The sequence below is a fragment of the Molossus molossus genome, unplaced genomic scaffold (genome assembly GCF_014108415.1).
Source record: "Molossus molossus isolate mMolMol1 unplaced genomic scaffold, mMolMol1.p scaffold_m16_p_12, whole genome shotgun sequence".
NCBI lineage: Eukaryota > Metazoa > Chordata > Mammalia > Chiroptera > Molossidae > Molossus > Molossus molossus.
In genome coordinates, this window is record NW_023425347.1 from 84908001 (window position 1) to 84932122 (window position 24122).

The window sequence follows — 24122 nt, forward strand, 5'->3', positions numbered from 1 at the left end:
TTTTCTATTTATCTTTAGATAGAGTGGGAGGGAGGGAGAGAGAGAGAGAAACATCAACGTGAGAGGGACACATCAACTGGTTGCCTCCCACACGACCAGAGCCAGGGATGAACAGCAACTGAGGTACGTGCCCTTGACCAGAATCAAACCCACGACTAATTGGTCCAGGGGCCGATGCTGTAACCACTGAGCTAAACTGCTCAGTGAGTGTCCCTCTTTTAAAGATATCATTAGAGTCCTTCCTATCTGAACAACTTTGGTGGTATGTTTGCTTTTTGGTAGAACATTTAGTTCACAGTATTTGGGTCTTTTGGCTCTTACCGTGTAAAATGTTTGCTCTCTTCATGCACCTCCATCTCTGAGCTTTTGAATTCATTTAATTCTTTTCTTATGGCAGCCTGAGGAGTAAAAAAGAAAATATTTCAGCATTTTCTGCCTGCTATAGTGTGATCTGCCACCTAGTCTCTATTGTGCTTAACTCTGTGAGTTCTGTAACCTGACAGCAGGCAACCCAGAGGAAAGCAAAAAGCCAAGTCAACACACTGGGTGAAACTCTGAGCCAATACACATCGCCTTCTTTAACACTAACCATCTCATAATAAACCTACAGTCTCCAGTTAAATCTAAACACTTGAAGAGCTTAAAAGAGATGTAGCTTTTATTGTTTCCACAGCATATAAAAATGCTTTTCCCATTTAAAAAGTAAATCATTGTAATTACTAAAATATACAATCCAAACTCCCTCCAACCAACATAACCATCGTTAAAAATATGTTTTATTTCCTTCCAGATTTTTGTACTGTAATGTAGCAGGGACTTAGTTTTTTTCCAGTTTTGGTGGTGGTGGTAGAGTCACTAATATAAAGTTTTGATTTGTACATCTTGGCACTTTGGGTCTTGATTACAAATTTAATATTACATTAAAAGTAGAAATTTTGTTTAAAGTTCCCCTTTCTAGTTAGTGTCTTGCATAAAGGGAGAGAGACAGACCTTGTCAGCAGGGGTCAGTTTGGTCCAAGGTTTGTCAGCTCGCCGGTCATAATCTTGAGCATCTGTTACCTCCACATATTCATTAAACCTCAGAATCTTCCTGGCAAGTAGTTCAGCCACAGTTGGCCTTTGACTGAGCTGAAAGAAATGGGAGTCTCTTAGTTGACTATGCCAGGAATCAGGCATCAATCATGCATTCAAATTGCCTCTAATCCAACCTCTGCTGCACATTAGAATCACATGGGGAACCTTCAAACACTACTGATACCTGGGTCCACCCCCCAGAGATTAGGAATATTGAGAGATTATTATTTTTATTTTTATGTTTTTAATCTTCAGATAGGGAGGGAGAGAGAGAGAAACATCAATGTGAGACAGACACATCGATTGGTTGCCTCCTGCACAACCCCAACCCAGGCTGGGGACTGAACTATAACCAAGGTATATGGCCTTGAATGGAATCGAACCTGAGACTCTTTGGCCCACAGGCCAACGCTTTAACTACTGAGCCAAACTGGACAGAGAGAGGAAAGGAAAGGGAGAGAGAGAGAGAGAGAAACACGATGAGAAAGAATATCAATTGGCTGCATCCTGCATGCCCCTCACTGGGATCGGGCCTAAAACCTAGGCATGTGCCCTGACCGGAAATCATACTGGACCTCTTGGTGCATGAATCGATGCTCAACTACTGAGCCACACCGGCTGGGCCAGGACGAGAGGTTTTTATTTTTTTTAATATTTTTTTTTTTTAGAGAGAGAAGAAGAGAGAGAGAGATAGAAACATTGATGTGAGAAAGAAACATCAACTGGATGCCACTTCCCTACTGGGGCTCAAGCCCACAACCCCGGCATGTGCCCTACCAGGAATCAAACTGGGACCTCTCAGTCTATGAGACAATGCTCAATCCACTGAGCCACACTGGCCAGGCTTTTTTTTTTTAAAGCTCCTGAATGCACAACTAAGATAGAAAACCAGTGCTATAAACAAGTGTAAAATATTATCAGTGCTTGTCAAACTTAAACATGCACACAAAACATTTGGGGATCTGGTTAAAATGTAGATTCTAAATAAGCAGGTTTGAATAGGGCCTTAGATTCTGCATCTCTTACAAGCTCCTAGGCAATGCCAATACTGCTGGCCCATGGGCCAAATTTTGAGTTGCAAAAGGACTAGGGCTATAAACTCACATATAATACTTTAGAAAGTGACACATTTAATGTTAAAGCAATATCTAGTGGGTAATATTAAGGGTGAATATCCTTTCAACATGAACAATGTCCAGGACAGCAGATTCTGTAATACATTATGATTTAAGACTGCCCTATCAGGAAACCTGCTCAATCTGAAGGCATCAAGTCCAGCTGTGGCCTCTAGCTACCCTTATTCTATCAAGAATAATTCGCCCTGGCCAGTTTGGTTCAGCAGTTAGAGTCTTGGCCTGTGGTCCAGAGAGACCCGGGTTTGGTTCCCGCTAAGGGCACGTACCTCGGTTGCAGTTTGTCCCCGGCCCTGGTTGGTCGTGAGGGTGGCAGCCACTCGATGTGTCCCTTTCACATCGATGTCTCTCTCTCTCTCTCTCTGTTCCTCTCTCTCCCTCCCACTCTACCTGAACAAAAAATGGAAAATGTCCTCGGGTGAGGATAAAAAAAAAAAGAATAATTCTTCTGATTCTGGGGAGGGGAGAAGTGGGAGAAATCAGGAAGAAAATGTCTAGATCTCCTTATTTTCCTGGGGATCCTTTTTTTTTATCCTCACCTGAAGACATTTTTGCATTGATCTTCAAAGAGAGTGGGAGGGAGACAGGGAGGAAGAGAGAGAGAGAAACATCGACCGGCTGCCACCCGCACGACCCCAACCGGGGCCAGGGACAAACTGCAACTCAGGTACGTGCCCTTAGCAGGAACCAAACCCGGGACTCTGATCCGCCGGCTGACACTCTAACTGCTGAGCCAAACTGGCCAGGGCTCTCCTGGGAATTCTTATGTTTTAAGAAATATCTAGAGAACTCAGACCAAATCAGAATCTACAGGAGACAATTACAAATTATGGTGAGAAGGAGAGGACAAAGGTATTAATCTCAAGAGCTTAAGCTAACACACGTCTAGTACAGAAAAGATTCTACCCTAATTGATCTGGGACCAAGGAAAAAATCCTAGCTGGTTCTTAATACTTTTCACATATTACTAAGGGTGATTTCATTCTTTCCCGGATTAAAAATAACCAGTTTGCCTTGAAGAACTGAATACTACACACTCCTCCTGTTACCATCTCTATACTTCAACAGGTTTTAGAGTCTACATCAAAATACCAGGTCTACCAAATAAAATGTAAATTTTTATGCATTTATTTAAGCATCTCCTTGTGCCAGGCTTTCTTTAAATAGTAAAAATGAAAGAAAAATGCTCCTGATAATGCTGTGTTGTTTTCTATATTTGCATCATGTATTCTATTTTTATAGCAATCTATGGCAATTCAAGTCAAATAATTTCTTTCCAATTAAATAGGTTATTCAAATATAAGATATGCACTCAGTAGACAGACAGAAACCAAACACTGGGGCAACATACCTTTCTAGTGAGCCGACGTTTAATCTCTCGTTTTTCTGCCTGACGATCAGCTTCATTTTTAGCTACAGTTGATAGTCAGAAACAAAAAATATTACTTTACAATGGTAATCTGCATATGAAACTTTTCACTAATTACAGTGCAGGTATTTCTTTGTTTAAAAAAATTTTTTTTTCCTTTACTGATTTTAGAGAGTGGAAGGAAGAGGGAGAGAGAGACAGAAACATGGATGAGAGAGAACATCAACTGGCCTCCTCCTGCATGTCCCCCACTGGGGATTTGGCCTACAACCTGAGCATGTGCCTGGACTGGGAATCAAACCAGCGACATCTTGGTGCATGGATTGACACTTAATGACTGAGTGCGAAACCTGGGCATTTGCCCTGACCAGGAATCAAACTGAGAGACCTTTTAGTCCATAAGACGATGCTCAATCCACTGAGCCATACCGGCCGGGCAGTGCAAGGATTTCTTACAGGCTCCAAGTCAGACTAAAATATAAATTTTGGGAATGGCTAACCAAGACAATTTTCTTGTCAACTGGTAGTCAAATACTTAACAGCAAAGGTAGCAAACTATGGTACCAAGTCTGGCTAGTTGCCAGTATTTTTATTGCCCATGAACTAAAGACTGGTTTTGACATTTTTAAATAATTACATTTTAAATGGTTTCATAAGTACCTAAATAACAGCTTTCTTTTGCTTTTGGCCTGCAAAGCTGAACATATTTACTAAGTGTCCTTTGCTGCCCAGGCCGGAGGTGGCTCGACTAGGCCACCAAAAGAATGCTGTTTCTATTCCCAGTCAGGGCACACACCTGGGTTGCCACTCAGTACCTGGTAGGGGTCATGCAGGAGGCAGCTGATAGATGTTTGATTCTCACATCAATGTTTCTCTCTCCTTTCTCTCCTTCTTCCTTCCTCTCTAAAAATCAATTAAAAGAATCTTAAAAAAACAAACAATCCACAACTTCCCAGCTGGTGTGGCTCAGTGGATTGAGCGTCATCCCATGGACTGAGAGGTTTCAGTTCAATTCCAAGTCAGGGTATGTGCCCAGGTTTTGGGCTCTATACCCAGTGGGGGGCGTGGAGGCAGCCGATCAATGTTTCTCACATCGATGTTTCTATCTCTCTTTTCCTTCCTCTCTCTCCAAAATAAATTAATAAAAACATATTAAAAGAAAAAGGGGGAGAATGGAGATCACACTAAGTTTCACACTTTAAAATGTACTAAGTGCACAGGCCTACCTCAAGAAACAAGAAAAATTTCTAAGACTATCTAACCTTACAACTTAAAAAACTAGAAAGCAAACAAAAAGAAAACCCCAGAGCAAGTAGAAGGAAGGAAATAGTAAAGATCAGAGCAGAAATAAATGACACAGAGACCAAAAAAACAATTCAAAGGATCAATGAAACAAACAGCTGGTTTTTCAAAAAGATAAACAAGATTGATGGACCCTTAGCTAGACTCACCAAGAAACAAAGAGAGAGACCCCAAATACACAAAATCAGAAATGAAAGAGAAGAAGTAACAACTGACACCACAGAAATAAAAAAAAGATCGTTCACAATTACTATGACCAATTATATGGCAATAAATTCGACAATCTAAGCGAAATGGACAAATTTCAAGAAACACATAGTCTCCCAAAACTGGACCGGGAAGAGATAGAAAATTTGAACAGACCAATAACAACTTAGGAAACTGAAGAGGTAATCAAGACTCTCCCAGCAAACAAAAGCCCAGGCCTGGATGGGTTCACGGGGGAATTTTACCAAACATTCAAAAAAGGAATTCACACCCATTCTCCTCACACTATTTCAAAAAATTCAAGAAGAAGAAAGACTTCCAAACTCGTTTTATGAGGCCAGCATAATTCTAATTCCAAAACCAGAAAAGACACTACAAAGAAAAAAAACTACAGGCCAATATCCCTGATGAACATAGACGCCAAAATCCTGAACAAAATACTAGCAAATCGGATCTAGCAATACACCAAAAAAAATTATCCACCATGACCAAGTGGGATTCATCCCAGGGATGCAAGGCTGGTACAATATTCACAAATCAATAAACATGATACACCACATAAATAAAATGAAGAATAAAAACCACATGATCATATCAATAGATGCCGAAAAAGCCTTTGACAAAATCCAGCATCCATTTCTGATAAAAACGCTCAGCAATGTGGGAATAGAGGGATCATATCTAGACATAATAAAGGCCATATATGAAAGACCTACAGCCAACATCACACTCAATGGGCAAAAACTAAAAGCATTTTCCTTAAGAACAGGAACAAGGCAAGGATGCCCACTTTTGCCACTCTTATTTAACATAGTACTGGAAGTCTTAGCCACAGCAATCAGACAGGAAGAAAAAATAAATGGGATCCAAATTGGAAAGGAGGAAGTGAAACTGTCATTATTTGCAGATGACATGATATTATACATAGAAAACCCTAAATGCTCCATCAAAAATCTATTAGACTTAATAAATAAATTTGGCAAAGTAGCAGGATACAAAATTAATGTTAAGAAATCGATGGCATTCTTATACACCAATGATGAACTCACAGAAAGAGAAACTGAAAAAACAATCCATTTACCATCGCGCCAAAAAAATTAAGATACCTAGGAATAAACTTAACCAAAGAAGTAAAGGACCTATTTGCAGAAAACTACAGGTCATTGAAAAAAGAAATAGAGGAAGATATAAAAAAGTGAAAGCACATACCTTGTTCATGGATTGGAAGAATTAACATCATTAAAATGTCCATATTATCCAAAGCAATCTATAGATTCAATGCAATCCCCATCAAAATACCAATGACATATTTCACAGAACTAGAACAAATACTTCAAAAGTTCATATGGAACCAAAAAAGACCCCAAATAGCCACAGCAATCTTGAAAAAGAAGGACAAAGTAGGTGGGATCCCAATATCGAATATCAGGTTATACTACAAAACTACTGTAATCAAAACAGCCTGGTACTGGCACAAGAACAGGCAAACAGACCAGTAGAACAGAACAGAGAACCCAGATTTGGACCCAAGACATTATGCTCAATTAATATTTGACAAAGGAGGCAAGAGCATACAATGAAGTAAAGACAGGCCTCTTTAATAAATGGTGTTGGGAAAACTGGACAGCTACTTGCAAAAAAATGAAACTAGATCATCAACTTACACCATACACAAAAATAAACTCAAAATGGATAAAAGACTTAAATGTGACCCATGAATCCTAGAATTCTAGGATAAAAATCCTAGAAGAAAATGTAGGCAACAAAATTTCGGACATCTTATGCAGCAGAATTTTCACTGATACATCACCTAAGGCAAGAGAAACAAAGGAAAAAATGAACACATGGGACTACATCAAACTCAAAAGCTTCTGCACAGCAAAAGAAACAACCATCAAAATGGAAAGGCGACCCACTGTATGGGAGAGCATCACTGTCAATGATATATCAGATAAGGGGTTAATTTCCAAAATATATAGAATACTCATATAACTCAACAAAACGAAGACAAAGAACCCAATTAAAAATGGGCAGAGGAATTAAATAGACACCGTTCCAAACAGGACATACAAATGGCCAAGAGACATACGAAGAAATGCTCAGCATCACTAATCATCAGAGAGATGCAAAATAAAACAACAATGAGGTATCACCTCACACCTGTCAGAATGACTGCCATCAACAAATCATCAAACAAGGCGAGGGTGTGGAGAAAAGGGGACTCTATTACACTGCTGGTGGGAATGCAGACTGGTAGAGCCACTATGGAAAACAATATGGTGTTACCTCAAAAAATTAAAAATTGAGCCCTGGCCGGTTTGGCTCAGCGATTAGAGCGTCGGCCTGTGGTCCGGAGAGACCCGGGTTCGGTTCCCGCTAAGGGCACGTACCTCGGTTGCAGTTTGTCCCCGGCCCTGGTTGGTCGTGCGGGTGGCAGCCACTCGATGTGTCCCTTTCACATCGATGTTTCCCTCTCTCTCTCTTCCTCTCTCTCCCTCCCACTCTGTCTGTACAAAAAATGGAAAAATATCCTCGGATGAGGATAAAAAAATAAATTAAAAAAAAAAAAAATTAAAAATTGAATTGACATTTGACCCAGTGATACCACTTCTAGGAATATACCCTAAGAAGCCTGAAACACCAATCAGAAAGAATATATGTACCCCCATGTTCACAGCAGCACTATTTACAATAGCTAACATCTGGAAACAACCCCAGTGTCCATCAGTAGAAGAATGGATAAAAAAGCTGTGGTACATATACACAATGGAGTACTATGCAGCTGTAAGAAAGAAAGATCTCTTATCCTTTGAGACGACATGGAGGGACCTGGAAAGTATTATCCAAAGCGAAACAAGCCAAGCAGAAAAAGACAAATACCACATGATCTCACTTATTTGTGGAATATAATGAACATAACAGTCTGAGGAATGGGGCAGTCCCAGAGACATGGAAGTGGGGTACAGACTGACAACCCTCAGAAGAGAGGGTGATCCGGGGAGGGAAGAGATAAACCACAGAACTTATATGCATGTATGCATAACCAATGGACATGGACACAAAACCGGGGATGGAGTGGGGGGGGATGGGGAGGAGGGTGTCAATAGGGTAAAAAAGGAGAAACATCTGTAACCACAAAAAAAAGAGAGAGAGTTTTTTCCGGGGAAAATAAATACATGGTCCTGTTTTGTGACTTTATAGGTACAAAAAACAAAAGTGCCGGGGCAGCTGTGTGTGGAGCAAGGACAGGATTTGAAAAAGTAAAACAATGTGTTGGAGAATGAGTGAGGAGCAGAAGACCAAATCAAGGGGAGAAGTAAAGACATTTCACAATGTTGCCAATCAACAGGATCTGAAATAAAGCTTAGTACGGTAATTTTTTAAATTGGAAAACAACCTCCCAAGTAAATAAAATCTTGAGAACTAAAAAATAAAAAATAAATAAAATAAAAAAGATAAGATAAAATGAAAAAGATAAACTAAAATGTATTAAGCGCATATATCCAAATAATGATGAGAGAACGGGATGAATTGGTCACACTGAGCATGCCCACAAGTAACCCTATGAAGCCTAATCCTCTTCGGTATGTAGAGATTTTTAGGTCCAAATTTCACACTATAAGCTGGAAAAATATATATGTACTAGATTAGAATGCTATTTCTAATTATGTACAGGGAAGAAAAATAAATACATGGTCCTGCTTTGTGACTTTATAGGTACAAAGTCTTAAGATGAAAAAGGCACGAAGTCTGCTGCATTTGGGAGTTGCTTTGGGCCCAGCCCTCAGATTCCTAGGAATAGGAAGGTCTCCTCCAAATGCAGTTACTATTTTACTTCCTGGAAGACAGAGAAAAGTTGGGCAGCGTCTATCACACACTGTGAAATCCTCCCAAATGTCCAAAGTAGTCTCAAGACACTGTGAGAAAATTAAAAGAACATTTTCTGTAGTATCCCAGTATACTAAACAATACCACAATGATATCTTGTAAAGAAAGTTTACAGAGCTCTGTTTGTTCAGGGGAAAAGCTATAAACAGTCCTTCCTTGGCTGGAACACTTTCTCCTTGGCCCTTCCAGAAAATGCTTCTCTTCTCTGTTATGTATATTAAAGTTAGAAAGATACAAAGAAAATCTATACAAGTTTATTTCCATAGCTGGACTCACGTTGTAGTATATTTCGTTGCTCTAGTTCTTCTGGTGTTGGTCTTTGACTCAGTCGTCTAAAAAGAAATAAATAAGAGTATTGTCTATGTTAAACCTCTCAATCCTATTTAGGAAGACTTGTTTTGGTCTTAGTTTATATTAGTCCCTACACTAGCGAGGAATCAATAAAATTTCAAGCTGTTTTGATAATATCTGATTCACTGTTTATGAAACAATTTTCACAATGAAAGTGTTCATACAGATGTTACAACATAACAAGGAATTGCAGTAAACAGGAGGCCAGGATTCTAGTTCTAGCTCTGACATCAACAAGCCCTATCAAGCTCTGACATCAACAAGCCCTATCACTACAAAAAAGCTCAGTCAGATCCTGCGTATACTCATCTGTAAAATGAAGGTCGGGACTAGACTAGTAACTCCCAAACAGATTTGCTCCTTTAGCAAATCTGTTAAAAACACAGATCCTTAAGGTATATTAACAGAGCTTTTGATTCAGGAGACTAGGATGAGGACTGAGATATTTTTTTTAAATATGTTTTTATTGATTGTTAAAGAGGGAGAAAGAGAGAGAGGAAGAGTAGATGGAAACATCAATGAGATAGAAACATTAGTAGGCTGCTTCCTGCATTCCTACCACCAGGGATCGAGACTGCAACCCTGGCTTGGCCCTGACCGGGAATGGAACCTGCGACCTCTTAGTGCGTGGGTTGACGCTCAACCACTAAACCATACAAGCTGGGCAGGACTGAGATTTTAAAATTCGATCCTCTCTGTCAAATATTTGATGAAGTTTCTCATCTCATCCACAGTTCTGAGTTGTTAACAATGATAACATGTCATTCTTTGGAAACAGAAAGTTATTCATTCCTTACCTTTAATTTATACTTCTCAAACAGTATTTGAACTACATGCTAGTAATTCTTGAGTTATGTGCATTGAGAACTCCCAGTCCCATTTTATATACAATATAAAAGTTTATGTTTTTCAAAGTTATTTTGTCTCTTTTTTTAAAAATACTCACTGAGCCCTGGCCGGTTTGGCTCAGCGGTTAGAGCGTCGACCTGTGGTCCAGAGAGACCCGGGTTCAGTTCCTGCTAGGGGCACGTACCTCAGTTGCAGTTTGTCCTCAACCCTGTTTGGGTCGTGCGGGAGGCAGCCACTCGATGTGTTCCTTTCACGTCAATGTTTCTCTCTCTCTCTTCCTCTCTCTCCCTCCCACTCTAGCTGAACAAAAAATAAAAAAAATGTCCTCATGTGAGGATAAAAAAAAAAGTAATAAAATATTTAAATACATTAAAAAATAAAATAAAATAAAAATGTTCATTGAGAAAAAAAACCCAGCTTCAATAGGATATGTGGCATACAATAAAATGCATCATTCGATATTTTGACATATGTGTACACCTATGAAACCTTGATGATGAACACATCCGTTACCCTAGTATTAGTTTCCTAGGGCTGCCATTATAAATTACCACTCAAATTGGGTGGCTTAAAATGACAGAAATTTCTCTCACAGTTCTGGAGTCCAGAAGTTCAAAATCAAGGTGTTGGGAAGATTGGTTCCTTCTAAAGTCTCTGAACAAGAATTTGTTCCATGCCCATGTCCTAGCTGGTGGTTGCCAGCAATCCTTGGCATTATTTGGATTATAGGTGCATTACTCCAATCTCTGCCTCCGTAATCACATAGCATTTTCCCTGTGTGTGTCTCTGTGTCCAAATTTTCCTCTTAAAAAATTTTTTTTTAAATTTAATGATTTTTAGAGAGAGAGAGGAGGGGGGGAGAAACATTGATTTGTTGTTCCACCTACTTATGCACTCACTGGTTGATTCTTGTATGTGCCCTCATTGGGGACTGAATTGTAACCTTGGCTTATAGGAATGATGCTCTAACCAACAGAGCTACCCAGCCAGGGCCAAATTTCCTTCTTCTTATGAAGACACCAGTCATTGGATTAGAGACCACCCTAACACAATATGCATCATCTTAGCTTGATTATATCTGCATAGGCCCTCTTTCCAAATAAGGTTACATTCATAGGTACCAGAGATTAGGACTTTGGGGGTGGGGGGGACGACTAAAACTCTATCAGTGTAAATCTCCTCCACAAAATCTCCTCATTTTCTTTTGTAATATCAACTTCCCTGCCCCCAGGTAAACACTGATTTGCTTTATATCACTGTACTTTAGTTTTCATTTTCTAAAAAATTTTTTTTAGAGGGCGGGAGGGAGAGATAGAAACATCAATGTGAGAGAGAAACATTGACTGGTTGCCTCCTGCACAACCCAACCAGGGCCGGAATGAACCGCAACACGTACCCTTGACCAGAATCGAACCTGCGATTCTTTGGTCTGCAGGCCGACGCTCCAACTGCTGAGCCAAACCGTCCAGGGCTCATTTTCTAAAATTTTATTTATTTATTTATTTATTCCTCACCCGAGGACATTTTTTCCATTTTTTGCTCAGAGAGAGTGGGAGGGAGAGGAAGAGAGAGAGAGAGAGAGAAACATTGACGTGAAAGGGACACATCGAGTGGCCGCCACCCGCACGACCCAACCAGGGCCGGGGACAAACTGCAACCAAGGTATATGCCCTTAGCGGGAACCGAACCCGGGTCTCTCTGGACCGCAGGCTGATGCTCTAACCACTGAGCAAAACCAGCCAGGGCCATTTTCTAAAATTTTATATAATCATATAGTATGTACTCTTTTTTTGGTCTAGCTTGATTCACTTAGCATAATTATTGAGATCCACCCAAGTTGTGGCATTATAAATAGTTCATTCCTTTTTATTGCTATGTAGTATTCCACTGTATAACTATACCACAATTTGTTCATCCATTTGCCTCTGTTTTTTTTGTTAATCCTCACCTGAGAATATTTTTCTATTGATTTTCAGGAAGGGAAGGAGGGAGTGGAAGGAAAGAGAGAGAGAAACATCAATTCGAGAGACACATCTATTGGTTGCCTCCTGCAAAACCCCAACTGGAGCTGGGGATTGAACCTGCAACCCAGGTAGGTGCCCTTGTTTGGGAACTGAATCCGAGAACCTTCAGTCCAAAGGTCAACCTCTAATTGCTGAGCCAAACTGGCCAAGGCTTGCTTGCCTTTTTTTAAAATCTTTACCCAAGGATGTTTTCTTAATTAAATACTGGAGAGAGACGAAGGGAGAAATAGAGAGAGAAACATCAATATGAGAGGGAAACACTGATTGGCTACCTCCTACACGTGCTCCAACCAGGATCCAACCTGAAACCCTTCAGGGCACAGGACGATGCTCTAACCAACTGAGCTACATGACCAGGGCCCATTTACATTTTGATAGATATTTGTTTCTATTTTCATTTTTGGCTATTAAAAATATTAGGTTAATAGAATAGCTGGGTCATATGTGGGTATGTGTTTTATTTTTTTATTGACATTAGAGAGAGAAAGAAAGGGAGAGGGGGAGAGAGAGAAACATTGGTCACTTGCCTCCCAAACATGCCCTGATTGGGATTGAACCTGCAACCCAGGCATGTGCCCTGATTAGGAACTGAACCCACCATCTCTTGATGTATGGGTCAACGCTCCAACCAACTGAGCCACCCAGCCATGGCAGATTTATTTTTTTTAAAAACTTAAAGAACTATTTTTCCAAAATAGTTCTACTGTTTTACATTCCCATAACCAGTGTGTGAGAAGCCAGCTGCTTCTCATTCTCAGCAACTCTTGGTATTTTCAATCTTAAATTGTGCAATTTTAGCCATCTTAGTGGGCTTGTAGTGGTATCTCATTGTGGTTTTAATTTACATTTTCTTAGTGACTAATGATGTTGATCATCTTTCCTTATGCTTTTTTGCCATCTGTGTATCTTCTCTGGTGATATGTCTACTGAAATTTCTCTCCCTCCTTCACTTATTTTTTTTTTTAAATCCTCACATGAGGATATTTTTCCATTTATCATCAGATAGAATGGTAGGGAGAGAAACATTGATGTGAGAGAGAAACATTGACTGGTTACCTCCTGCATGCCCAACCAAGGCCAACCACAAATGATGTATGTGCCCTTGACTGGAATTGAACCTGAGACTCACTGGTCAGATGGCTGATGCTCTAACCGCTGGCCTGCAGACTGAAGGATCCTGGGTTTAATTCCAATCAAGGGCATGTACCTGGGTTGCAGGTTAGATCTATGGTCCCAGGGCCATGCAGGAAGCAACCAATCATTGTGTCTCTCATATCGATGTCTCTCTCACTCCCCCCTTCCACTCCATCTGAACATCAATGGAAAAATATCCTCGGGTGAGGATTAACAACAACAACAACAAAATTGGGTTGTTTTCTTATTGAATTTGGAGAATTCTTCATATATTCTAGATATAAGACCTTTATCACATACACAATTTTCTTAAAAATTAATTTTTTAAATTAATTTATTTTTGTTACAGATGTTTCTCCATTTCCCCCCACTGACACCCTCCTACTTGCTCCCGCCCTCCCCCTTCACAGTATTGTTGTCTATGTCCACTGGTTATGCATATATACACATAAGTTCTTTGGTTTATCTCTTCCCTTCCCCGCCTCCTCTGAGGTTTGTCAGTCTGATCCCTACTTTCACATAAATAATTTGAAAATATTTCTCCCAGTTTGCAAGTTGTTTTTACATTTTCTTTCTTTCTTTTTTTTTTTTATCCTCATCCGAGGACATTTCTCCATTTTTTGTTCAGATAGAGTGGAAGGAAGAGAGAAAGAGAGAGAGAGAGAGAGAAACATCAACGTGAAAGGGACACATCGAGTGGTTGCCACCCGCACAACCCAACCAGGGCCGGGGACAAACTGCAACCAAGGTACCTGCCCTTATCGGGGACTGAACCTGGGTCTCTCTGGACCGCAGGCTGATGCTCTAACCACTGAGCAAAACCAGCCAGGGCTATTTTTACATTTTCTTAACAGTGTCTTTCAAAAAACAAAATTTAGCCCTGGCCTGTATGCTCAGTAGTTAGAGCGTTGGCCCATGGACCAGAGACCCAGGTTTGGTTCCCACTAAGGGCACGTACTTTCAAAAAATGGAAAGAAAAAAAAAAACCCAAAATTTAAAAATTTAAAGTGCAATTTATCAATGTCTTTCTCTTAAGAATCATGCTTTTGAGATCATATCCAAAAATCTTTGTCTAACCCATATTGTTCTGGACGTTTTATAGTTTTAGCTCTATGTGAAGTCTATGATCTATTTTGAGTTAGTTTTTGATACACGGCATTAATTGGTTATTTTTGCACCAGCACCATTTGTGAAAAAGATCATCTTTCTCAATGAAATTCACTTTGTCAAAAATGAATTGTACAGCTATGAGTGGGTCTATTTCTAGGCTCAATCTTCTGTTACCTTGATTTGTTGTCTATCTTTTTTTTTTTTTTTTTATCCTCACCCGAGGACATTTTTCCATTCTTTGATCAGGTAGAGTGGGAGGGAGAGAGAGGAACAGAGAGAGAGAGAGAAACATCGATGTGAAAGGAACACATCGAGTGGCTGCCACCCGCACAACCGACCAGGGCTGGGGACAAACTGCAACCGAGGTACGCGCCCTTAGCGGGAACCGAACCCGTGTCTCTCAGGACCGCAGGCCGACGCTCTAACCGCTGAGCAAAACCACCCAGGGCATATCTTTATGTCAATATCATACTGTTTAGGTTACTTTAACTTTACACCTTAAAATAAGATGATCAGCCCAGCTGGTGTGGCTCAGCAGTTGCACATCGACCCATGCACCAAGAGGTCACCAGTTTGATTTCTGGTCAGGGCACATGCCCAGGTTGTGGGCCAAATCCCTAGTGGGGGCATGCAGGAGGTGGCCGATCGATGTTCTCTCTCATTGATGTTTCTATCTCTCTTCCTCTCTAAAATCAATAAAGAAAAAAAAAAAGATGATCAAAGATCTCCATTTTTAACAAATTACTAGTTTTGATGGTCTCTTGCTGACAATCAGAGGGCCACAGTTTTGGATTAAAATTTCCATATTGGCTAACAGCACAAGATAGGAGAGGAAAATATATTTTAGTTCATGAACATCATTAATTATGTTGTAAGTAGTATGTCAAGAGTTCCATCTCCTTTTCCTTATTCTACCAAGAGATATATTTGAGATATATTTGAGTTGGGAAAACATCTGTCTATATACCTAAACTCTATGTCTAATATATGTGTAGGAAGTTGGCCTGCATTCAGTTTTTCTATGCTTTTGGTTCCAGCTGACTTGAAAAATATATGAACACAAAGAAAACAAATATATATATATATACTAATACTTTGAAAGGAGATAATTACATGGAACACATATAATATATATAATAAAAAATGTGGGTGTGATCTTTTTTTTTTTTTTTATCCTCACCCGAGGACATTTTTCCATTTTTTGTTCCGATAGAGCGGGAGGGAGAGAGAAGGAGAAAGAGAGAAACATCGATGTGAAGGGACACATCAAGTGGCTGCCACCTGCACGACCAACCAGGGCCGGGGACGGGGACAAACTGCAACCGAGGTACATGCCCTTAGCGGGAACTGAATCCAGGTCTCTCTGTACCGCAGGCCGATGCTCCAACCGCTGAGCCAAACCGGCCAGGGCTGTGGGTGTGATCTTTAATTGGGTTGGCATCTCATGCTTGAGCAACTGGAAAAATGACAAAGGAGTTTCGCTGTTCTGGGAACCACCTGAATTCTCTAATACTTAAAAAAACAAAACAAGCCCTGGCTGGTTTGACTCAGCGGTTAGAGCATCGATTGGCCTGCGGACCAACAAGTCACAGGTTTGATTCTGGTCAAGAGCACGTATCTTGGTTGCGGTTTGTCCCTGCCCTGGTTATGCGGGAGGCAACCAGTTGATGCTTATCTCTTTCTCTCTCTCTCTCCCCCTCCCACTCTATCTGAACAAAAATGGAAAAATATCTTTGGGTGAGGATTTAAAAAAAAAACACAGTCCTGCCAGTGTGGCTCAGTTGTTGAGCACTGACCCATGCACGAAGAGGTTGCTAGTTCGATTCCCGGTCAAGACACATGCCCAGGTTGTGGGGCCGATCCCTAGTGTGGGGCATGCAGGAGGCAGCCAATCGATGTTCTCTCTCATCGATGTTTCTGTCTCTCTCTCCCTCTCACTTCTTCTTTCTCAAAATAAAGGAAAAAAAAATTTTTTAAATTAGAGAGGTAAAAAAAAAAACAATACAAAACACACACACACACACACACATAGTTATCTTATGGTTTAATTGCCAAATTTTTAGAGGATACTCAACTGGCCAATATAAGTGTTTTTAAAAATTATACTATTTAGCCCTGGCCGGTTTGGCTCAGCGGTTAGAGCGTCGGCCTGCGGTCCTGAGAGACATGGGTTCAGTTCCCGCAAAGGGCATGTACCTCAGTTGCAGTTTGTCCCCAGCCCTGGTCGGTTGTGCGGGTGGCAGCCACTCGATGTGTTCCTTTCACATCGATGTTTCTCTCTCTCTCTCTGTTCCTCTCTCTCCCTCCCACTCTACCTGAACAAAAAACGGAAAAATGTCCTCGGGTGAGGATAAAAAAAAAAGAAAAAAAAATTATACTATTTCTAAAATTAAAAAACGACAAAAAGATAAACAAATGCTACACCACAAAATAAGTCTCCAACATAATCAAATCAAATCAATGGATTCTAACCAAAGGCCTACCGGATCAGTGTGTTCCCAATCTGGTGCCGTATTTCATTCCACTCCTCTTTGCTTTTTCGAGGCCAAGAATTCAAGTTCAGTTCTGGTTCACTGGGTCTGTGGTTCAACTTCATTGCCAGTGTGTCTTTCCTCTTCACTTTGTTGGCCAGAGCACCTTTGCAGAAGGAAAAGAAAAAAATATTGAAGTTTAAGGCTCAACCTTACCTGGTTGAGATTCAGGCAGGAGTCTGAACAAACAATATCACATCTCCCAGTTTCCTACTTGACCTCCAACTATCCAGCAACACAAGGTGGGGGTAAAGCTAATGACATCTAAAAATCTCACTCAGACTCACATGGGCTAAAGATATCTCCTCCCTTCTTTATTTGCCTCCTTAGTAAGAGCTGCTATAGGAGAGAATCTAAGCACAAGGCAGCCCTCTGAAATTACAACAAAAAGGTATTCGCACAAACATACCTCAAATTTTCTACTCTTAAGGCTGTTTTCCAACTTTCAGGATTCCACTGTTCATAAATTTGTGTAGATGAATGTGTTTTTTCCCCCTTTTGCCCCATGAACACAGTAAGTTCAGTAGACTGAAGGAAAGCATCACTTTTGTCTTTTCAACAGAGCCCAAATACCAACTTTCCTCTCCTCCACATTCCTCCATACCATTAGGTAAACAATTTTTAAATTAAAAACAGATGAAAAACCCGAATGACTCAATCTACCTGGCTCCCTCTCACTGGCTTGTTTTAACAAGGAATATTAGAGACAAGAGTCCTTCATAAGCCTACATCGGGTAGCCAGATGACTTGATGGGAGAGAGTGCCTATTTCCATTCATCTTATACTTGCTAAGACTAGCAAGTAGCTTTATCTCTAAAAGAATTTTCTTCTTTGCTTCTCCCTCCTTTTCTTACTATTCTGGCTTTCATCTTCATCCTCTTCATCTCGGTACTGAATGGGACCTTCTGAGTCTGAGTCGCTCTCCTTCTCTTCCTCTTCCTCCTGCAGACACTGTGGTAGTTTAGGAATGACTGAGGTAGGTGGTATGTCTTCACTGAACGCAGATGGGTGGGTTTGCTCCTCTTCCTCTTCTTCATCGTCTGGACTAAAAAATTAACATAATTATATTGCCCTTTCAGAAACATAAAGGACAATGAATTTGCAAGGCAGAATACTGAATATCGATGGAAAAATCCATGACTAAAATAATTTAGAATTCTTTCCTTTAACCTTAACAATCTTAAGAAATTCTTTAGCAGCTCTTAATCTGAAGGCTCTGGGTTCACATCCTAGCTCTACAATTTAATTACTAGCTTGTAAGTTACTTAGCTTTTCTGTAAATGGGAATGATACCTACTTCATTGGCTTATTGTGAGGAGGAAACAGACAAATTCTATGATACACTAGTGTCTGGCACATAGGGCCCTGATGATCTACAGAGCAGGGGCAAGTTTGCTTTGGTCTGATTAAATGAGAAGACTGCACAGCATCCAACACTGTTCCTGGCTTATGGAAGATATTTACTACAAATATTTAACACACTTCTCTTTGGTTTAGCAATGCAGTAGGACAAAATGATAATCCAGTTCCAGAAAACAAAGAGAAGTAAAATGAAAATTAACTTACCCCTTTATATTCTAGAGGCATAAACTATGACTTAGTTTACATTCAAACTCCTAAACTGTGTCTTTCCAGGATGTGAAATAAATATAACAGCAAGTACAAATATTATGGCAAAACAAATAACAAGTATGATGCTACAACAGGTCTATAACAATTCTTTTAATTTGTCAGGTGTTAATCTTCAGTTGAAATTTGTTGGAATTTTAAAAAGACAGAGTAGGTGTTACTACCAATGCTGGTGTGAACAGATTCAGTATTTGGGGACAGATGAGGGAGAGAATAAGATGACCAGTTCCAGGCTAAGGGGCTAGAATACTAGGTTGTCTTTCAGAGCACCCTTCTTTTTCTTTAGACTTCTCTCTGCCCTTTCTACCCAGTTTATGTGCCAGGCACTAGTGCTTTCAGATTTGTCTAATTTCCTTCTCACAAAGCAATGTAAGTATGTATTATTCCTTTTTACAGATTAGCATAAAGGTTAAGTAACATACACTACTACAAGCTAGTAAATAAGAGCTAGAGCCAGGATTTGAACCCAGAGCTATCTTACTGCAAAGTCAATGCTCTTAAGCACCATGTATAAAAAATACAGTGGTTTTAATTTTCAATTTTTGTATTATCATAAACTTATCTGCCATGGAAATAATGTTATAGAAATCAGCAGGGTAAAACAAAGATCAAATTCTAGAATATGTGTTATTTGTTGAGTATTCTTACTTTAAATTTATTCACATTTTCTTTTCATAACTAAATTTTTCCAAGAAGGGCTAACTAGAAAAGGCAAGTAAAGTAAGGAAACAGGAGGCAAGCTTTAAAGGCACTCACACTTTCAGCATTTCAATAGTGATGGGAAGTGACCTGGTACGACCCAGGGTACTGCTGTCCTCAGAAAAGTTGTCACTGTTCTCGAAGAGCAATGAATGAGCTCTGTGAGAGCCCTCCAAGGAAGAAGTGATGGGAAGTGGGCTGGTCAGGGCCTGCTGGATTCGGAGATGCAGTGGGAGTGGGGGCAGCCTAGAGGGTACAGGGGGCTCCCCAAAGCTGTGGTCCAACATTCTCTTGGATACTTCTTTTTTCTGTTCTTCCTGCTGGGGAACCTCCTGGGGTAGATCTAAGGAAGGTGCAAACTCAGTTTCTGGCACAACTTGAAAAGTCTTAGCAGGGAACAGAGGGGACCGTGGGGGTTCTGGAGGTATATGAGTAGGCAGTGGGGGGGATGGAGAGGGAGGTGGAATCAGCAGCAGCTGTTCGGAGCCCACAGAGCATGTGCTCTTTTCTCTCTGATCACTTGGTGCTTTTGTGGTGGTGGTGGTGGCAGCGGCGGCAGTGGCAGACTCCGAGGTGGGTACCAAGGTTGATGGAATGCCTCTCTTAGGTGGTAAGGGTGGGGATGGTTTTGACAACAATGTACCACTGTTTATTGCTGGAAAGAGAGAGCAACACCTCAATTTAAGATGACTTTACAATGCTTTGAGGGGCCAGCCCAGGGCCTAGAATTAGAGCTGAGCTCAGTCTTAATCTTTCAGGCAAAATATTGCATTTCATGGCTTTGCCAGTCCCTAGATAACTCATTCTAAAACAAAATTTAAGCTTAAATATATATGAGGCCTAATAAATGTACAGAGGTATAGGAAGACCCCTAACTTAATACTCTAATAAGAAATGTTTTACTGTTTTTGTTTTTAAGAAAACATGGAAGTTAGTTGAGGATATTTTTCCCATTGATTTTTACAGAATGGAAGGGAGGGTGGGAGAGGAAGAGAGAGAGAGAGAGAGACAAACATCAATGTGAGAGAAACACACTGATCGGTTACATTCTGCACGTGCCCCGACCAGGGCTGGGAATCAAATCTCAAACCCAGGTATGCGCATTTGACTGGGAACTGAACTCATGACTCTTCGGCCCACAGGTCCACACTCTAACTACTGAACCACACTGGCCAGAGTGGCAGTTTTTTTTTTTTTTTAATTGATTCTAGAGAGAGGAAGGGAAGGAGGGGGGTAGAGGAATGGGGTGGGGGGCGAGAGAGACAGAGAGTGAAACATTGATCAGTTGTCTCCTGCATGTTCCTTGATTGGGGATCAAACAGGCAACCTGGATATGTGTCCTGATTGGGAATCAAACCCACCACCTTCTGGTGTATGGGACGATGCTCCAACTGACTGAACAATGGTTAGGGCAAGAAATGTCTTACTTCTTTGATAAAAGATATAGCAAGTTTTTATGACAATCTTGGTGTAGAGAGATAAATAAGAACAGAGGCAGAAAAAAATGCAAGTAGGTCTTCTTTTGTCTAACAGTACCTTATTAAAAAAATTTAACATGCAGATAGCAATAATATACAAACACTATCAGGCACTGTTACCATATCCTGATAAAAGTGATATCTAAACTTCTTAGCTCTGTATGATGAATCAATCAATAATGACATCTTAGATTTTTATAGCAAATGTAAAGGCCTTTGAAGATATCAAAGTGCTTTGCTATCCTTGACTTCATATTCTCTTTGTGTAAGAGATGACCTTTACCATTTTACAGAAGCAAAAATCACAGAAGTCAGAAATCAGAAGCACTGCCCAAGATAATACTATAAACTGACAAAGGCTGCCCTGGCTGGTTTGGCTCAGCAGTTAGAGCATTGGCCTGCGGTCCAGAGAGATCTGGGTTCGGTTCCCACTAAGGGCAAGTACCTTGTTTGTAGTTTGTCCTCAGCCTTGGTTGGGTTGTGCGGGTGGCACTCGATGTGTCCCTTTCACGTCGACGTTTCTCTCTCTCTCTCTTCTCTCTCTCTCTCTTCTCTCTCTCTCTCTCTCTCTCTCTCTCTCTCTCTCTCTCTCTCTCCCCCTCTCCCTCTCCCACTCTATCTGAACAAAAAATGAAAAAACGTCCTTGGGTGAGGATAAAAAAAATTTTAAAAAATGACAATGGCTCAGCTAGGTCTCATTATTAGGTTCCATCCTCTGAATCCCACCATATTTCATTTTTATTAGTGTTTACTCCTCTTGTCCCATAAGTCCAATACCCTACCCTCCACTCCCCACTATACTAGGGACTCCTTAAAGACAGGGCAACCCTTATCTCCACCAGCATATCCACAGTGGGCACAGTGCCTGGTACATAGTGGGTCCTCATACATGTTTATTAGATGAGGAGTCTCTACCCTATATCATGACAGTATTTATTTATTTATTTGGTTTTGGTTTGGTTTGGTTTTGGTACATGCCCCTAGCGGGAACCGAACCCAGGACTCTCTGGTCCGCAGGCCGACGCTTCAACCACTGAGCCAAACTGGCCAGGGCGACAGTATTTATTTCTATGTGATCCTACAATGCCCACAGTGACTCAGGTGTTGATGTAGCAAAATCCCTTTGTAGTGCTCCCAATGGCCTTTAAGAAGTGGATCATCACATCACACCAGGGCCATCTTACAAAAAAATTAACTAGTAGCTGAACATCAACCTCTAATCCTTTACCCAAACTATTTTGGTCCCACCAATTATTTTCACATGATTCCACATCTCAAGGTTCCCTGAAATAAAAATTTGTCTTAAATCCCATTCCATGAGCGGCATTCAAAGTAAAAGGCTAGGTAATCTGATGTGTGTGGTTTGTTTTGTTTTTTGTCTTTTCAACTTAAAAATTTTTTTTATTGATCTGAGAGAGTGGGAGAGAGAGAGCAAGAAATATTGATGGGAAAGAGAAACATCAATGTGAGAGAGAAACATTAATCAGTTGCCTTTGCACGAGTCCTGAGCAGGAATTGAACCCAAAACCCTGACCAGAAATCGAACCTGCCACTTCTTGGTGTATGGAACAACGCTCTAATCAACTGAGCCACACCAGCCAGAAGGCAATCTGAGTTTTTTGTTTTTTAAACATTTTTTTTCTTAAGTGATTTTAGAGAGAGAGGAAGGGAGAGGGAGAGGGAGATAGAAACACCGATGAGAGAGAACATCAATTGGCTGCCTCCTGCATGCCCCCCTATGGGGATTTGGCCTACAACCCAGGCATGTGTCCTGACCAGGAGTTGAACCGGTGATCTTCCGGTGCAGCGCTGACGCTCAACCACTGAGCCACACCAGCCAGGCACAGTCTGATGTTTTAATGTCACTCATCATAAGTATATTTTTAAAAGGACTTTCTAGAAAAACATTGCATACACATAAAAATACAATTTAAAAAATGTGAAATTTAGGATCAATGAAAGAGATACTTTTGGGCAAACTGGGCTTTTGCTGTCTCTGTAAAAAACAGCAGTTTTGCCCAGCCAGTGTGGCTCAGTGACTGAGCATTGACCCATGCACCAAGAGGTCACTGGTTCGATTCCCACTCAGGGCACATGCCAAGGTTGTGGGCCAAGTCCCCAGTGGGGGACACATAGGAGGTGGCCAATAGATGTTCTCTCTCATCAATGTTGCTCTCTCTCTCCCTCTCCCTTCCTGTCTAAAATCAATTTGAAAAAAATGTATATATATGTACACATATATATATAAAATAGCAGTTTGCTAGTCTAGCTATAACAAAACCGACCTCTGACGAGATGAAATTTGACTATTTTAACATTTGAATTTGATAAGGTAAATTACTTTTAATAATTTAAGGAAAACATATACCTGAAGATGTTAAAGAAGTCAACTATGGTACATATACTCTGACAATGGCATTTGGCCTTAGTTCTGTGGGAAAGATGCCAGAATGTTCTTTGGAGGGGTTACAAATTTCCTTCTGTTCAGCTACTTATGATGTTTCTTCCTTAGACCTAATATCCTAATTAGTCCTTAGTCCTCAGACTGTTATGCCCATTAGAAGATGCAGCAATGTTTATAGCAGTGGTTTCCAGATGTTCAGATGTCATGGATCAACACAATTAAAAAGAAATTCTCAACCAACCTCAGGTTGTCATTTTTAATATTTCAAAGTAAGGCTTGATTATTAAGTACACCATTTAAAAACATAATCTTTTCATGAAAGAAATGGCCTTTTTAATGCCAATGAATAAGGTCATAATTTTAAAATAAAGGCCAGTCTTTTATTTCAAATCTGTTTAACCTTGATAAAAAGTCTGTGAATTATTTTTTCCCTTCTGTTGAGGACCTCTCATGGTCACAGGGCCTGTAGGTTTATGCTATGTACCTTGGGCCAAGAGTGGCCTCTGCAGTTTAGCTCAGGATATAGTACCATTTGTCATGTTGTCTACCCTGAAGAGAGCAAAGTATACTACTGGTTTACAGCAGTTGTTCTCAATGTATGTGCAGCATCAGCTGGGAACTTATTAGAAATGCAAATTCTTAGGCTCTACTCTGGACTTACTAAATCAGAAATTCTAAGGACAGGGCCCAGTAATCTGTACTATAACAAGTCCTCCAGGTGATCAATGAGAACACCTGTCTAGACAATCATTTTGGAACCCAGGTGTATAGAACAGAGGTCTGTACCCAAGAGTTAAAAAGCCTATATTTGGCTTCTGTCTTTCACTACTGCAGTCTTAAGTGAGTCACAATTTCTTCATGTTCTACTTGCCCTAACTATATAATAGATAAAATCAGTTTCCTACTTTGCAAGATTTTGAAAATAGGTATATGAAAGCTT

The 24122-nt window shown here is 40.4% G+C and overlaps 1 protein-coding gene across 2 annotated transcripts in view; it reads right to left on the reverse strand.

Annotated features, from left to right (window-relative positions):
* Nucleotides 1-24122, reverse strand: part of PHACTR4 (phosphatase and actin regulator 4) — a 103211-nt gene that overhangs the window by 3444 nt on the left and 75645 nt on the right. For both annotated transcript variants that reach the window (XM_036256903.1, XM_036256902.1), the window contains 7 exons: nucleotides 19358-19955; nucleotides 17827-18017; nucleotides 16925-17078; nucleotides 9250-9305; nucleotides 3559-3620; nucleotides 991-1128; nucleotides 322-398 (listed from right to left, as the gene is read on the reverse strand). In XM_036256903.1, the coding sequence (XP_036112796.1) occupies nucleotides 322-398; nucleotides 991-1128; nucleotides 3559-3620; nucleotides 9250-9305; nucleotides 16925-17078; nucleotides 17827-18017; nucleotides 19358-19955 (1276 nt within the window). The remainder of the gene's footprint in view (nucleotides 1-321; nucleotides 399-990; nucleotides 1129-3558; nucleotides 3621-9249; nucleotides 9306-16924; nucleotides 17079-17826; nucleotides 18018-19357; nucleotides 19956-24122) is intronic.